This window comes from Caretta caretta, chromosome 8, assembly GCF_965140235.1.
Source record: "Caretta caretta isolate rCarCar2 chromosome 8, rCarCar1.hap1, whole genome shotgun sequence".
In the NCBI taxonomy this organism is placed as follows: domain Eukaryota; kingdom Metazoa; phylum Chordata; order Testudines; family Cheloniidae; genus Caretta; species Caretta caretta.
This window is the reverse complement of record NC_134213.1, coordinates 98,777,464-98,792,709: the sequence shown is the minus strand read 5'-3', so window position 1 is coordinate 98,792,709 and position 15,246 is coordinate 98,777,464. Positions and strand designations below refer to the sequence as shown.

General features: G+C 43.2%; 1 protein-coding gene across 12 annotated transcripts in view; it reads left to right on the top strand.

The window, feature by feature from the left end:
- OSBPL9 (oxysterol binding protein like 9) overlaps positions 1 to 15,246 on the top strand; it is a 142,935-nt gene that overhangs the window by 126,872 nt on the left and 817 nt on the right. For all 12 annotated transcript variants that reach the window (XM_048861480.2, XM_075131853.1, XM_075131851.1 and 9 more), the window contains 9 exons: positions 8,951 to 9,036; positions 9,311 to 9,485; positions 10,677 to 10,761; positions 11,048 to 11,158; positions 11,595 to 11,658; positions 11,762 to 11,902; positions 13,956 to 14,034; positions 14,578 to 14,669; positions 15,042 to 15,177. In XM_048861480.2, coding sequence (XP_048717437.1) covers positions 8,951 to 9,036; positions 9,311 to 9,485; positions 10,677 to 10,761; positions 11,048 to 11,158; positions 11,595 to 11,658; positions 11,762 to 11,902; positions 13,956 to 14,034; positions 14,578 to 14,669; positions 15,042 to 15,177 — 969 coding nt within the window. The remainder of the gene's footprint in view (positions 1 to 8,950; positions 9,037 to 9,310; positions 9,486 to 10,676; positions 10,762 to 11,047; positions 11,159 to 11,594; positions 11,659 to 11,761; positions 11,903 to 13,955; positions 14,035 to 14,577; positions 14,670 to 15,041; positions 15,178 to 15,246) is intronic.

The following is a 15,246-nucleotide window of genomic DNA, read 5'->3' as shown; positions in this document are numbered from 1 at the left end:
TTCTTCACCCAGGAAGTGGACCCCAAGTCCATGTGGACAAACACTATGTTGCATAGCTGGCTGTAAAACCTGCTATATGCATCTCTTCCCTTCCCTCTCCTAGGGAAGGTGAGCCAAACGATAAGATGAGAAGAAGCAAGGGTGACCATGCTAACTCTGTACTGCCCAAGAAGGCCCTGGTTCTGTCATACGATAGAATTGAAGCTGGAACCTTTGTTGTAGCTTCCAATGAGACAAGACATCTTTTTTCCAAGGCCCATTCCTCCATCAATACTCAGATAATTTTCAACTGACAGTGTTGCTCTTGAAAAGCAATCATAGAATCATAGAATATAAGGGTTGGAAGGGACCCCAGAAGGTCATCTAGTCCAACCCCCTGCTCGAAGCAGGACCAATTCCCAGTTAAATCATCCCAGCCAGGGCTTTGTCAAGCCTGACCTTAAAAACCTCTAAGGAAGGAGATTCTACCACCTCCCTAGGTAACGCATTCCAGTGTTTCACCACCCTCTTAGTGAAAAAAGTTTTTCCTCATATCCAATCTAAACCTCCCCCACTGCAGCTTGAGACCATTACTCCTCGTTCTGTCATCTGATACCATTGAGAACAGTCTAGAGCCATCCTCTTTGGAACCCCCTTTCAGGTAGTTGAAAGCAGCTATCAAATCCCCCCTCATTCTTCTCTTCTGCAGGCTAAACAATCCCAGCTCCCTCAGCCTCTCCTCATAACTCATGTGTTCCAGACCCCTAATCATTTTTGTTGCCCTTCACTGGACTCTCTCCAATTTATCCACATCCTTCTTGAAGTGTGGGGCCCAAAACTGGACACAGTACTCCAGATGAGGCCTCACCAATGTCGAATAGAGGGGAACGATCACGTCCCTCGATCTGCTCGCTATGCCCCTACTTATACATCCCAAAATGCCATTGGCCTTCTTGGCAACAAGGGCACACTGCTGACTCATATCCAGCTTCTCGTCCACTGTCACCCCTAGGTCCTTTTCCGCAGAACTGCTGCCTAGCCATTCGGTCCCTAGTCTGTAGCTGTGCATTGGGTTCTTCCGTCCTAAGTGCAGGACCCTGCACTTATCCTTATTGAACCACATCAGATTTCTTTTGGCCCAATCCTCCAATTTGTCTAGGTCCTTCTGTATCCTATCCCTCCCCTCCAGCGTATCTACCACTCCTCCCAGTTTAGTATCATCCGCAAATTTGCTGAGAGTGCAATCCACACCATCCTCCAGATCATTTATGAAGATATTGAACAAAACCGGCCCCAGGACCGACCCTTGGGGCACTCCACTTGATACCGGCTGCCAACTAGACATGGAGCCATTGATAACTACCCGTTGAGCCCGACAATCTAGCCAGCTTTCTACCCACCTTGTAGTGCATTCATCCAGCCCATACTTCCTTAACTTGCTGACAAGAATACTGTGGGAGACCGTGTCAAAAGCTTTGCTAAAGTCAAGAAACAATACATCCACTGCTTTCCCTTCATCCACAGAACCAGTAATCTCATCATAGAAGGCGATTAGATTAGTCAGGCATGACCTTCCCTTGGTGAATCCATGCTGGCTGTTCCTGATCACTTTCCTCTCATGCAAGTGCTTCAGGATTGATTCTTTGAGGACCTGCTCCATGATTTTTCCAAATCTTCCAAAATGAGCAGGATTCTGCTCTCATCCAGGAGAGTTTTCACACTAAAAATCTGCTCCTCTGTGGAGACCAAATTCAGTTTGTGGTGCCAAGAATGCAGTGCAGATCCAAGGATACTGGTATTCAGGCCGCTCTGAACTTCCTTCAGGAAGGTGCTGATAAGGGCCTTCAGCCCATTATCATAGCTCCAGGTATCAGCTCTAAGTAGTGTCCTATTCACAGGATCCTCTGGCTCCTTGGAAGAACCATCAGGTATCCAGATCTTTCAGAGCAATCACTGGCCAGATCTTTCCTAAATGGGACCTGTTGCTGATGTTGAAAGCCCTAACCACCTGAGCCTCTGAGTTCCTTTGTTCTGCCCATGACCATAGCACTCAACTGAGAAACAGTGGTACACCCTAGATGTTAGAAGAGCATTGAAGACTTCCCTCAAGCATGCAGAATCCACAAGGAGATTGGGCTCCCTGTTCTTTCTTTCATCCCAAGGTGCTTATAGTATACAGCCTATCCCTTACCAGATGGATCAGACTACGCATCTTGGAGGCATACAAGCCATTCAACGCACTGTTCCAGAAGGAATTGAGGTGCATTCTTCAACTTACATGGCCACCTCCTGGGCCAAAAGAGCACACACTTCCACTGCAGAAATCTGTGAGAAGTCACATGGTCACCAGCTACCACCTCTATTAGAGGCTGGAAAGTGAATTTTGAGTGCATAGACAGGAATGGGCTGCAGGTTGTGGTCCAGACATAACTTTGACATTTGAACAATTCAAAAAGGGGAGGAGGTGTCTTCCTATTTCTTGTGTTCACTTTTACATCCCTCGCTGCTACTCTGCTCACTGTTTGATACTTCCCATACATATCAGACTTGTGGGAGATGCTGGGCTGCAGAATTGAAAATTATATACCCAATAATTTCCTTTCTACTTGCAGCGTCTTCTACAGTTCTGCCAACCCTGGTTGCCTTCAAAGCCATAGATCAGAGTTTTATTTGGATAGTTGCCGCATAGGCAGTGGCCTACGGTACCTAATTAGTTGGCACAGAAGTTATTGTTACTAATCATTTTGTAAGAGTTTTTTCACTGCTTTGAAATTAATCATCTGGCAGCAAGACAGCATGCCTAGTACAGTCTGTGCTGTAGCTTTGAACTGTCTCTGGAAAATGCAGACAGAAGGGAAATGGCTCATACGTATCAGAATTATGGGAGGCGCTGCTAGTAGAAAGGAAATTATTGGGTTGGAAATTTTCCATTCTCCTACTGCTAGACTACGATCTGAGCTACTCCACCTTGTGTCTCAACCATGCTTACCTAGCAGGTCTGACTTAGTTCTGGCACCTCTAGTTCTTCTTTGAGTGTTGGTCCTTATGGGTATTCACTGTGAGTGCACATGCATACCATGTGCCCGGGGTCAGAAATTCTTCAATAGCAGTGTTCGTTGGTCTGTGCCTGCGCCTCCTCATCCTGCAAACAGAGTGCATAAGGGGTGATGCCAACTGAGAGCTTCCTCTACTCCTTTTCTACTATTTTGTTTTGGGATGGAACCCTCCTCCATAACTTCTAGCTTTGTAAATCCATTTTTCATAGATAATGTTAATAGTTGTAGTTTAATTAGTGAGTATTGGGTTTCCTGCTCTTCTGCCCTCCCTCCCCCCATGTTATTTCCCCAACATTCAGAGCACTTTGTAACTATTTACAGTTGAACTCTGGAGTAGGCTTCCAAAGGAGGTTCTAGAATTCTCATCACTGGAGGTTTTAAAGAATAGGTTCAAAACCTGTCAGGAATGGTCTAGATTTACTTGAGCTTGCCTCAGTACAGGGGTCTGATCTTGATGATTTCTCGAGGTCCCTTCCAGCCCTATATTTCTCTGATTCTATAACTATCATGTAGCTGGTTGAGAGGATATCCAAGACGAATTTGTCCAAAGTTAGATGTTGAGACATTGGAAGGAAATGGGTCAGGCAGCCACCAAACGGGATGAGGGAAGCTGGCTGTACTGCGACTGCTTGACAGCTCTCAAGTGTCCTGTCAAAATCCTACCTTTGGTAGATGGCTGGGTCTGAAGAAGGGGTGGGGTAGTGTATCTGCCGTTCTATACCCTCTGGTGCTTTCTCGGTGTTTCACAGCTGCAGGGCTGGCCAATATCTATATTGCAGTGCCTTCGAGTACTTTCTGCAACGCGCTGGGGAGTAGATTCCCATGGAACAGAGAGTGACATGGGAGTCTGAGTGACTAAAGTGACTCATTGGTCTTTTCAATGAAAAGGTTGTTACCCTCAGAGAGGAGATTCTCTAACATTACCTGAATTTCTTCGGTAAACCCTGCTGACTGCAGCCTTGAAGTCTGTCTCATGACCACCAAGGTCACCATGGAACGAGATGCTGTGTTAACTGCATCAAGTAATGCCTGAAGGGATGATCTGGCTACTAACTTCCCATCATCAAGGATAGCCTGGAAGTGGGGGTCTTCAATCCTATGGTAATTTATTTATGAACTCCGGTAACTTACTGTAGTTCATAAAGTCATACTTAAACATATGTTCCTGGTAGTACGCAATATGGAATAGTAGGCCGGCTGAGGAAAAGATCTTTCTGCCAAAGAGATCTGACTTCTTGGAATCCTTGTCCAAAGTAGATCTAGGTTGGTGTAACCTGTTCCACTCCGTGACTACTTGCCCCACCATCTCACAAGAGGATTCTCAAACAGGAGGTAGACTCCCTGGTCTGACTAGGGGTGATAGCACTGCTACCTCCTCCACACAGGGGAAAGGGCTTTTACTCCAAATATATCCTCATCCCCAAAACGACAGGTTTTCTTGATTTTGGGCTGTTGAATGTCTTCATTCGCCACTCAGGATGATTACCTTAACTGCTATAATCCTGTCTTGAACATCAATGGCTGGTTTATGGCTCTTGATTTAAAGGATGCTTATTTTCATATAGATATCCACCCCACACACAGTAAATGTCCTGTGTTTTATGGTGCATTTGGAGCACTTCCAATACAAGGTGCTCGCTTTAGCCTTTCAGTTGGTCCAAGGGTATTTACAAAGGGCATGGCCATAGTAACAGCACATCGGCATCATTACAGTTACCATCTGTTGCCCCATTTGGATGACTGGCTCCTCAAGGGTCGATCAAATGGAGAAGTGCAGGTAATGCTCACTGTCCTGCTCAACCTTTTTCTACTCCTTGGGTCTTCAGGTAAACCCAGGAGAGTCCATGGTAACACTTATAACAATTATAGAATTTATAGGAGCAGTCCTGGACTCAATTGTGCCCACGACTTACTTAACACAAGACACAGTCCTCATGATGGAAGACCTCAGTGTGACAGATATGGCAATTTTTGCAATATCCTGGAGAAACCATAATGAATTAAGTTTAAGTATCTTGGGAGTTCATTGGATTAAAATGGAAATGTTTTTGTATTATTGTGGAACTGTATGTAATGTCTCTAAGGAGAAAACCTGACTAAATGTAAACACTGGGAAATGTTATGAGCTTCAAAGAACTATTTGAAACAATGTAAAACTTCAGAATCAAGTGGGTTTCCCAGGAAATCTCTAGGAAGAGAGGTATGCAAATTTGACTGTTACGGTTATGCAAGAACTCCGCCATCTGAAGCTTTGCCCTGGGGAGGGGACCTTATATCTGGCTGATTGAAGTGACCACAAATAGGCAAAGACCTAGCTTGCATGAAGGAGTGACTCTTAGAGCCATGGGTAGGTTATTCTGAGCGAACAAGTGTTCTGAACTTGTGACCACAGGAAAACCTTTGGATGGGGTTTGACGGACTGTTTGCTGGCCAGAGCCCTTGTTGGAGTTGGGGAGACCTCTAGTAAGCTTATTAGCATATGTGTGAGTTTTATTTTTTTTCTGCAGTGCTCTTACCTGAAAAATAAATGTGCTTGTTTAGATAGAGCTGTGCGGTAGCTTAACTTTGGCAGTTGCATTATTTATCATGTCTGAGGAGAAAAGTAAAGCAGGCCTGCTTAGGCAGCCTGACTTTGTGGGGAATTCACAGTGTAGTCAGGGGACTGCGAAGTCTGGAAATAATGCAGTCAGGGAAGAAAGAGACGTGTGCCTGCCTAATTGAAATTCTGGGAGGTGGGCGGGCGGGCGGGCAGATGCCTGTTGACATCTAAAGGCTCCTCCTCCAGCTTTCTAGGAGCAGCCACTGGACCTGGGATCCAGCTCTATGTGTGGGACAACTAAGGAATAACAAGGTCAGGAGGGGGGGGGGTCATAGGTTCAAAACTAGGGATCTGGCACCGAAGAGAGATGGTGGCTGGGGAGCCGGAAGCCTGAGAGTGGGTGCCCATCCTTGATCACGATGAAGAAATACAGGTCCAGTTGCCCTGAACTATGACACTCAGTATCCAACTTCAACTCAGCCGTCAAATGACAGTCAGGGCCTGCTTGGTGGTCCTACGCTAAACGGTATTTTGAACATATGTGACTCCCCCTTCGCCAGGTTTCACCTGTGCAGCCTCCAAACCTGCCTGAGGAAGGTCTGCATTGCAGCCAGGGATTTCTTGGACAAGAGACTCTCACTTACTCCAAGCATCGAGGCACCTCTCACTTGGTGGAAGAAGAGAAACAATGTAGGAGTTCCCTTTATTCCCAACCCACCCACAAGAACACTTGGCAAAGGTGCATCTCTTCTGGACTGAGGAATGCACCTGAACAATGATGTTGCTCAGGGTTCCTGGACTCCACAAGAATACATGCTACATGTCAATCTCCTCAAGCTTCAAGCAGTATAAAGAACATGCAAGCAATTGCTGCTTTTCATTCAATCCACTCAAGTCCAGATCCACTCAGACAGTATGACCACTGTTTATTATATAAACAAACTGGGCAGAGCAAGACCCACACTACTCTGCAGGAAGGTTGTACAGCTCTGGAATTGGTGCAGCCAACATCAGATCACCCTTTCTGCACTGCATTGAGGGGCATTGAGGCTCTATGAATGGTATTCCATCTGTGTATTCTCCTATGGATGTTTCTGAACCTACTGTCACAGAACGGGGTCAGGACCAGCCCTCCTAACATGGCATCCTTCCCTCTGACAACCTAACTTTTGGATGGGCAACTGACTTAAAGAAATCCTGCTTGAAAAAAAGTCCAGGCCATCCTTCTCAATAGCAGGAAGCTATCTACAAGGTAGCATTATGCTGCCAAATGGAAGCGCTTTTCCCTGTGATGCCACAAGCATCAATTGCTTCCAGAGGGGGCTGGAATTGCCTCTATCCTACACTATATCCTCTCACTGAAATCTTCAGACCTTTTACTCAATTCACTGAAAGTACATTTAGCAGCCATTAATGCTTTCCATTCCCTGGTGGAAAACTGATCAATTTTCACTCACCCCACAAAATAAAGTATCATGAGAACATTCCCACAACACTGGCTTGGGATCTGAACCTGGTACTCTCTGCTTCAGTGAACCCACTATTTGAACCTCCTGCTCCCTGTTACATATATCAGTGAAGGTGGCCTTCCTCACAGCTGTCACCTAGGCCGGAAGGGTAGGGCAACTTGATGTTCTTATGGTGGATCTGCTGTATGCCATCCCGGAGACTGCATCTCAAGTTCAGTTCCAAGCTTCCTTCTGATTTTCACTTAACCCAGACAGTCCAATTACCTGTATTTTACCTGAAGCTTCAGAAGAATGAGGACATGAAACTCTACTCCCTAGATGTGCAAAGAGCTCTGGCTTTCTGTCTTAATGGGATGGAGGCTTTTAGAAGATTGCCATCTCTTTGTTTCCATAGTAGAGAGGATGAAAGGAGAGGCAGTTTCCTCCCAGAGACTTACAACATGGATTTTCAGTTACATCCTTCTCTGTTACAAAAAGGTAGGATCTCCTCCTCAATCTCTTAGGGCTCATTCAACCAGAGCACAGGCAGCCTTAGTGGCATCTGTGCAAAGGATCCCACTTACAGAGATGTGGAGAGCTGCAATCTGGATCTCCATCCACATGTTTACCAGGAACTATCCCTGATTCAAGCCTATGTAGAGGGATGCTTCCTTCAGTTCAGTGATCCTCCAACTGTGATTCAAAGCTCGTCCTCCCACCCCCTTCCTTATTAGTCTCTGCTTGGGAGTCACCCACAGTGAGTACCAATAGGGATCAGCACTTGAAGAAAGGAAGTTTACTTCCTTTATAGTAACTGGAGTTCTTTCAGATGTGTGTTCCCTATGGATAGTCATGATCCATCTTCCTTTCCTTCTGCTTCAAATCCTCATGTGATTCAGGGTAGAGTAGGAAATGAAGAAGAGGTGGTTGATCCACACCGCCCCTTACGCCCTCTGTTTGCAGCACAAGGAGGTGCAGGCACAGACCAATAGGCACTATCGAAGAATTTCTGGTGCCAGGCACGCACTGCACATGAGCACCCACAGTGAATACCCATAGAGACCGCACATCTCAAACTCCATTTACTGTAAGGTAAATAATCTGTCTGTCTTTTTCTTTCTGTCTTTCATTCTCTCAGGGGCCTGTGACCAATGGTATCTGGTGACTAAACAGCATTCTTAAAACAAAATACTTTTGTTTTAACTGTAGGAACAAAACGTTTAGAGAAGGAATGTTTTAAAACATTCTACATGTCTGCTTTTTCTGTAGGCTTTCCATCCCCTTAGCTGTGATCTATACAGGCCTAATTTCCTCTTTGGCTGGTCAGTGTGTTTCCCCCCAAATAACCCATCCCTCTCTTGAGAGAGTGATAGTTTTTAAAAGTGCTGTAGTCCTTTTTGTTCTCTGGTTTTGGTACTTCTCAACAAAAACCAGTTTTGTTAATTGTCTGGAGCGCTGCCTGGGAAGGTAGAATCTTCTAAAGCTAATAACTTGGGCATTGTCTTTTAACAACCCTTAAGCCAACCCTCAGTAAACACTTATTTTGAGCATTTATTTCCCTTTCTCCTTGTTTTTCCTTACAGCCCCTCATTAAATTAAACCAGCATTCATACAGTAAACATCCCAATAATCTGGTCAGCATACAATGTCCATAAGTAGTTACAGAGCAACTGCAATTCCATTAGACATCACAAAATTTAAGGTTTTTTATTTAGTAACTATCTGATAATAGGGCTTTTCTTGTAGTTATATTCATTCAGTAATAATAGTATTCACCCCTTGTGTTGTGCTTTATATCTTCAAAGTGTTTTTTGAATGCTAATTGAAGTCTTGACAGTTCAGAAAGCCAAGTATGCTGTGGAGTTGGAGTTCTCTAGATACTAACATACTATCGTTCTAAGAGTTTTGAGGTATTGTTCTTTCTTCAGGTGGTTCTTCCAACTTTTATTCTGGAAAGAAGATCACTTTTGGAGATGTATGCTGACTTTTTTGCACATCCGGACTTATTTGTGAGGTATTTGATTTAAGTACAGTATTAATCAGTTCTGATATTGCCTTGTGCAGTTTCAAGAGTATATGCTTACTGTTTTGAGGAATGTTTGATCTTTATCCAAACTATGCAAAGTGCATCTATATACCATCTAGTCTGTCTTTCATTTTTCAAAAAGCTCTTCTCAATCTGAGTTTAAAGAAAAAAACACTGGAGTAGTAATTTTGTGTCTTACGCCTGTTTCAAACAGCGGTGACTTATTTCAGTGTTTAGTAACTATACTTTCCCCCTCCTCTAGTATTAATGACCAAAAGGATCCAAAAGACCGAATGGTTCAAGTGGTGAGATGGTACCTCTCAGCTTTTCATGCGGGAAGGAAAGGATCTGTCGCTAAAAAGCCTTACAATCCGATTTTGGGCGAGATCTTCCGGTGTCATTGGATATTACCAAATGCTGAAAATGAAGATAATACGGTTAGTTTTGTGGTGGTGTCTTTTACTGCTTAAAATGTGTGCTAATAATTTCCCTAATCTCTGATTAGAATGGCATGGGGTTTGTACCAGAAGCAAACCGTGTAAAATACTGTGATTCTTTTCCTAATGGAAGTTTTCCCATCCTCTTTTTTAGGGCAGACTTCTCAAATGTGTGTTATTTTACAAACAATGTGTAATTTCAATAGTTAATTTCTTAAGAATCCTTTGACATGCAGAAAGTAATCTGTTAATTCTGTCCAGTCCCAAGGGGATACATTCCTTGGTCTTAATTACTGCAGATATAGTCCTTTTTCTAGTTCCTTGAAGTCTAGATCAGCAGCCTTAACAGGGTTTCCTCTTTGCTACTAACCTTTGACCCTAAACTGGATTCATTTTCCTCTTAGAAATCTTACCCATGATTTTGAAGGACAGAGCATTTCATATTTTAAAATCTTTCCAAAGATCTAGGTCCTGAGATTAAATGACAGGGAGAGAGAGAGAGTCAGAAATCCAGTTCTGCGGCACTCTCTCTTCCTCCTGCACTCTGCTCAGACATGGCTGTCAGATAAAGGTCATGAACTGCAGCACTCCTCTGGTCACAAACAGAAAGACGAGCCCTCTGTTCTCCGGTCAAAGCCTGGGCAAGCTGGAGAAGCGCAGCTTGAAGCATTCGGATGTGTCAGCTGTGTGGATGGACCAGAGGCAGCAGGACTCCCTTCTGCTGCTAGAGGAAAGGCTGCAGCAGTTTAAAATGGAGCATATCTGGTTCCACGAGTGCCAGCTTCTCAGACCCTTCTAGCTCACTCAGAATTCCCCAGTCTGGGAAGGTATAAAATGTATCATAGGGGTTTTAGGTAGCAAGGTGTGAACTCAGAAGTCATCTATCCTAGATATTTATGCACGATCACTGTAATCCCTGAGCACCTTCCAAACACTATATATGTATCTGTAATCAAATTGATTCCAGAAACTGGGATGTTCTCTAAAAGGCCCGGTATCAGTGGGTACATACCTTTCCTCTTCAAACCAGCAAACCGACAACTATGTGGAAGCTGCACCATGTTAGGATTCTAAAATTGTGTTAAGAGATGGATAGTTCTCATAGAAGCTACTTCAATGGACCATGTCCTAGATATTTTTGAAAACTGTATGTACCATGTCAAATGAAGGCAACTCTTAACTTGTTTGCAGGAGCCTGTTTCAGAGGGACCAATACCTTGGGTTACCAAAAACAGTGTAACATTTGTAGCAGAGCAGGTCTCTCACCACCCTCCAAGTAAGTTGCTATGCTACTGGAGTCTTATACTATTGGACAGGAACTGAGTAACAGTGAAGTCAGTTTTTAAGTTTTGACCTTGAATCAATATTTTCTGTTTAACAATGAATTTTCAGTCTGACATTTCTCTCTCCTTAGATCATTTTTCTGGAAAGTAAATTGCAAAGTCTCGCTCTTTCTCTCCATCCCTTTCACCTCCCCTGCAATATCTTGTAATTTATCTGGATGTAAAAATTGTTTCTAATTATTATAAATGTCTTGTTGTATTCTTACATTTTTTCTTAAGTTTCAGCATTTTATGCCGAGTGTTTTAGCAAGAGAATACAATTCAATGCTCACATCTGGACCAAGTCAAAATTCTTGGGGATGTCGATTGGTGTTCATAATATAGGGCAAGGTAAGTGTGTGTATGTAGTTTAAAAGGTAAACTCTTGAGCATTAAGAAACTAATGTTAACTCAATTTTAATTGTGTAGAAAAAGCAATTTCTACAAACTTCCTGCAATGTATTACTCATGCTCAATAAAATTTGATGACTTGACCGAGTAGCTGCTGTAGCAGTCTTGTCAGTGGCTAGAGACCCAGGATCCATTTCCAGTGCATCACGGACACCACTTGTCCTTGAGTGAGCTACTTTTCAGAGGTGCTGAATGTCCACACCTCCTATTGAAAGCTATAGGAATGATGGGTGCTCAGCCCCTCCAAAAATCAGGCCTTTAACCTCTTTATTTTTGTAATGCTTACGTTTGTCAAGTGTTTTGAGATTTCTATGTGAAATGTCCTCTAAAAGTGCTGTTGATTATTAGTACAGTAGTAATTTTTTCTTTCTGACAGGTTGTGTGACATGCCTAGATTATGATGAGCACTATATTTTGACTTTCCCCAATGGTTATGGAAGGCAAGTAAATGCTATACCTCTTAGTCTTTAAAATTTTTTGAGATGGCAGTGAGCACCTGTTTCTTTTTAAGTTTTTGAAAAGTGCAATTGTTTATCATTGCAGATCTATTCTCACAGTGCCATGGATAGAACTGGGTGGAGAATGCAGTATTAGTTGCTCAAAAACAGGCTACAATGCTAGCATCATCTTCCACACAAAACCTTTTTATGGAGGAAAGAAGCATAGAGTTACAGCTGAAATTTTGTAAGCTTTTTTTCTCTTTCAGTCTTGCTCCATTTGTGTAAATGCTCACAATTGTTTTTTCAGAAGAGTAATTTAGATGGCTGTACTCAATATCTCCAACTATAGCGAAAGATAGGTTTCAGAGTAGCAGCCGTGTTAGTCTGTCTTCGCAAAAAGAAAAGGAGTACTTGTGGCACCTTAGAGACTAAATTTGCTAGTCTCTGAGGTGCCACAAGTACTCCTTTTCTTATAGCAAAAGATTACATCCATGTCATTGTTCCCAGTTGTGGGCCACCAGATTAGTCTGGGCATATCAAGTCAGAAGATGTGCATTAAGATGAAAGGAAAACTGCTTGAAGCGGGATCTATCATGCCCTACTGCAAAAATGTTCCTCTCTCCTTTTGCAGGAATAGATGGATCCTACCCATATGCCAGAATAGTTAATTATATTTTACGTACCTAGCAGCAAAACCTTTATTATAGAAATGATTATGCTTTAGTTCCACTCCTAAAAGATCTTTTCTGTAATGTTGCTGACATAGAATAGCATCTCCGTTTCAGCCTGGGCCTCTGTACGGGGAGTCTAATAAAATTTAGATTTGTAGTTGAATTCACGCTTATTGTGGTTAGAGACTGTCTGTGCACATGATCCAGTCACTGATACTTTCGTTTTTCCTTCCCCTATTGGTTATAATAATTTGTTGCATCACCTTAAATTAGATTGTAAACTCTTCAATACAGGCATTGTCTTTTACTTAGTGTTAAATCAGCACCTAGCACGGGGTGGGCAAACTTTTTGGCCCTCAGGCCACATCTGAGTATGGAAATTGTATGGCGGGCCATGAATGCTCACAAAATTGGGGTGCAGGAGCGGGTGAGGGCTCTCGGGTGGGGTCAGAAATGAGGAGTTCAGGGTTTGGGAGAGGGCTTTGGACTGGGGAAAGGGGTTGGGGGGTGTGTATGGGGGTGAGGGCTCTAGCTGGGGGTGCTGGCTCTGGGGTGGGGCTGAGGGGGATCAGGGCTAGGACAGGGGGGCGGGGAGCAGAAGGGGGTCAGGGGTGCAGGCTCCAGGCAGCACTTACCTCATGCAGCTCCCGGAAGAAACGGCATGTCCCCTCTCTGCCTGAGGCACAGCCAGGCGGCTCTGCCCTGTCTGCAGGCGCCACCCCTGAAGCTCCCATTGGCTCTCGTTCCTGGCCAACAGGAGCTGTGGGGGTTGCGGTGGCATGTGGAGCCTCCTGGCTGCCTCTACGTGTAGGAGCTGGAGTGGGGACATGCTGCTGCTGCTTCCGGGAGCGGGGCAAGTCCCAGACCCCACTCCCCAGCGGGAGCTCGAGGGCCAGATTAAAACATCTGAAGGGCCAGATGTGGCCCCCGGGCAATAGTTTGCCCACCCCTGACCTTGGGGGCCCCAATCCTGACTGGGGACTTTACTGTAATACAAATAATTAAGGGGAGGGAAGGAGGCTGACAAAGGGCTGTACATTATATTGCTAGTGTAAGACTGTTTACAGCAACATCTATATTAATGCACCTCATTCTCTTAGCTGTACTTTAAGGCTGTCTGGGATTTTCATATGGTAGGCCTACAAGCATTAGACAGCCAAATCTCATTGCATTTCAGTGGGATTTGGACACATTCACTCAATCTTCACCTCTGAAAATCCTGCCCTGTGTTAGTAGTTTTCCACAAATTGTTTGTTTGTAGGTTTGTGAATTGAATTTAGTAATGTATGGCTTGTCTAGATTAGGGTAATGTGCACTGGGGTAGACACTCTGCTCCGGATCAAACCTTGTTTTACACTGGCTCAGCCAATCTAAGAGTTTGCACCAATGCAGTTACACCAAAAAACAAACAAACAAAAAAAAACAACCCACTTCTCTCCACCCATTTTCCCATTTGTAAAATGGAGATAATACTATTTTTCTCCCATCTCTATTGACACTTTCTGTTCTTTAGTTCAAGCACTGCCTTACTATTTATATGTATAGTAATTAGGACAAGAAGGACCTGATAGGCGGGTTTTTTAGTGCAATAATGAATTTAACTATTTTACTTTTCCTTTCATTTAGTTCTCCTAATGACAAGAAATCCTTCTGCTCAATTGAAGGTGAATGGAATGGTGTCATGTATGCAAAATATGCAACAGGGGTAAAGCAACTTACCTTGTTTTTACTCTATCTGAAACAGTGTGTTTAGGTATTTGTGTTGCTGGCAAATCAGAATACGCCATTGCATTTTGTATGTATATATACTTGTGGATGGAAAATACTGACTTTGTATACTAAGGGACTACTGTAAAAGTTCCACTCCTGCTTTTTGTAAATGGTGGCTTTAGGTCAAACTAAGGATCTGGTAAAGCGAAGAGTGGAGCACCTTAAACTCCTTTACTTCAGTAGTTGAGATGTTAAAAGCACAGGGAGAATGCTCCTGTGAAGCTGCCTGAAAGTTAGTAGGTGTTGAATAATTTTTTTCACACTGGATTAAAATTGCTCTGAGGGTAGCTGAACTCTGTAGGCTTTTGCTACATAAATCTATAAAAACTTAAAGCAAGAAACAGACCTTTATCTGTCCTCTGCCAATAAATGTTAGGGAAATGTTTCTGTACATATTGTATGAACAAAGGCTAGACTAAACTTTACTTTTTTCTTTATTTTTAAACACATTAACAGCAGAATAACTTTCTCTGTTTAGGAGAGTGTAGTCTTTATAGATACCAAGAAAATGCCTACAATTAAGAAGAAGGTAAAGAAACTGGAAGACCAAGAGGAATATGAATCCCGCTGGTAAGAGCTTCATTAAAGTGACAGATGAAGGCTTCTTACCTTGTTCATAGATCTGAGGATTTTTTTAGAAATAGAACTTCTGTAAAAACTGAGAGAGTTAAATGTACCCAAACTATACAGATTAATCAGCACTGTGGGGCTATAGCTGATAGCACCGGAACTGGTCGTTGAACTAAATTAGTGTTTCCCAAATAAGTACAAACGAACCTGAACTTGGATCTCAGAATTTTCTTGATTTAGTTGTAGCAACATGTTAAAGGCTTTACAGATTTATTTATAGTAATAAGATTCAGTAAAAATGTTTCTACAGCCTGGTAGCACTGCTTCCTCCCCTAGATCAACATCTGAAAATAATAGCCTCTCTTTCTTTAGCCTATGGAAAGATGTAACCTACAACTTAAAAATCAGAGACATTGATGCAGCCACAGATGCAAAGCACAGACTGGAAGAAAGACAAAGAGCTGAAGCTAGAGCCAGAAAGGAGAAAGAGACATCGTGGGAAACAAGGGTGAGCTTTTATTCAAATAATGTAAACCTGAAAGGCTTTTATCCTTTAAACTGAAGTAGTGATAACAAA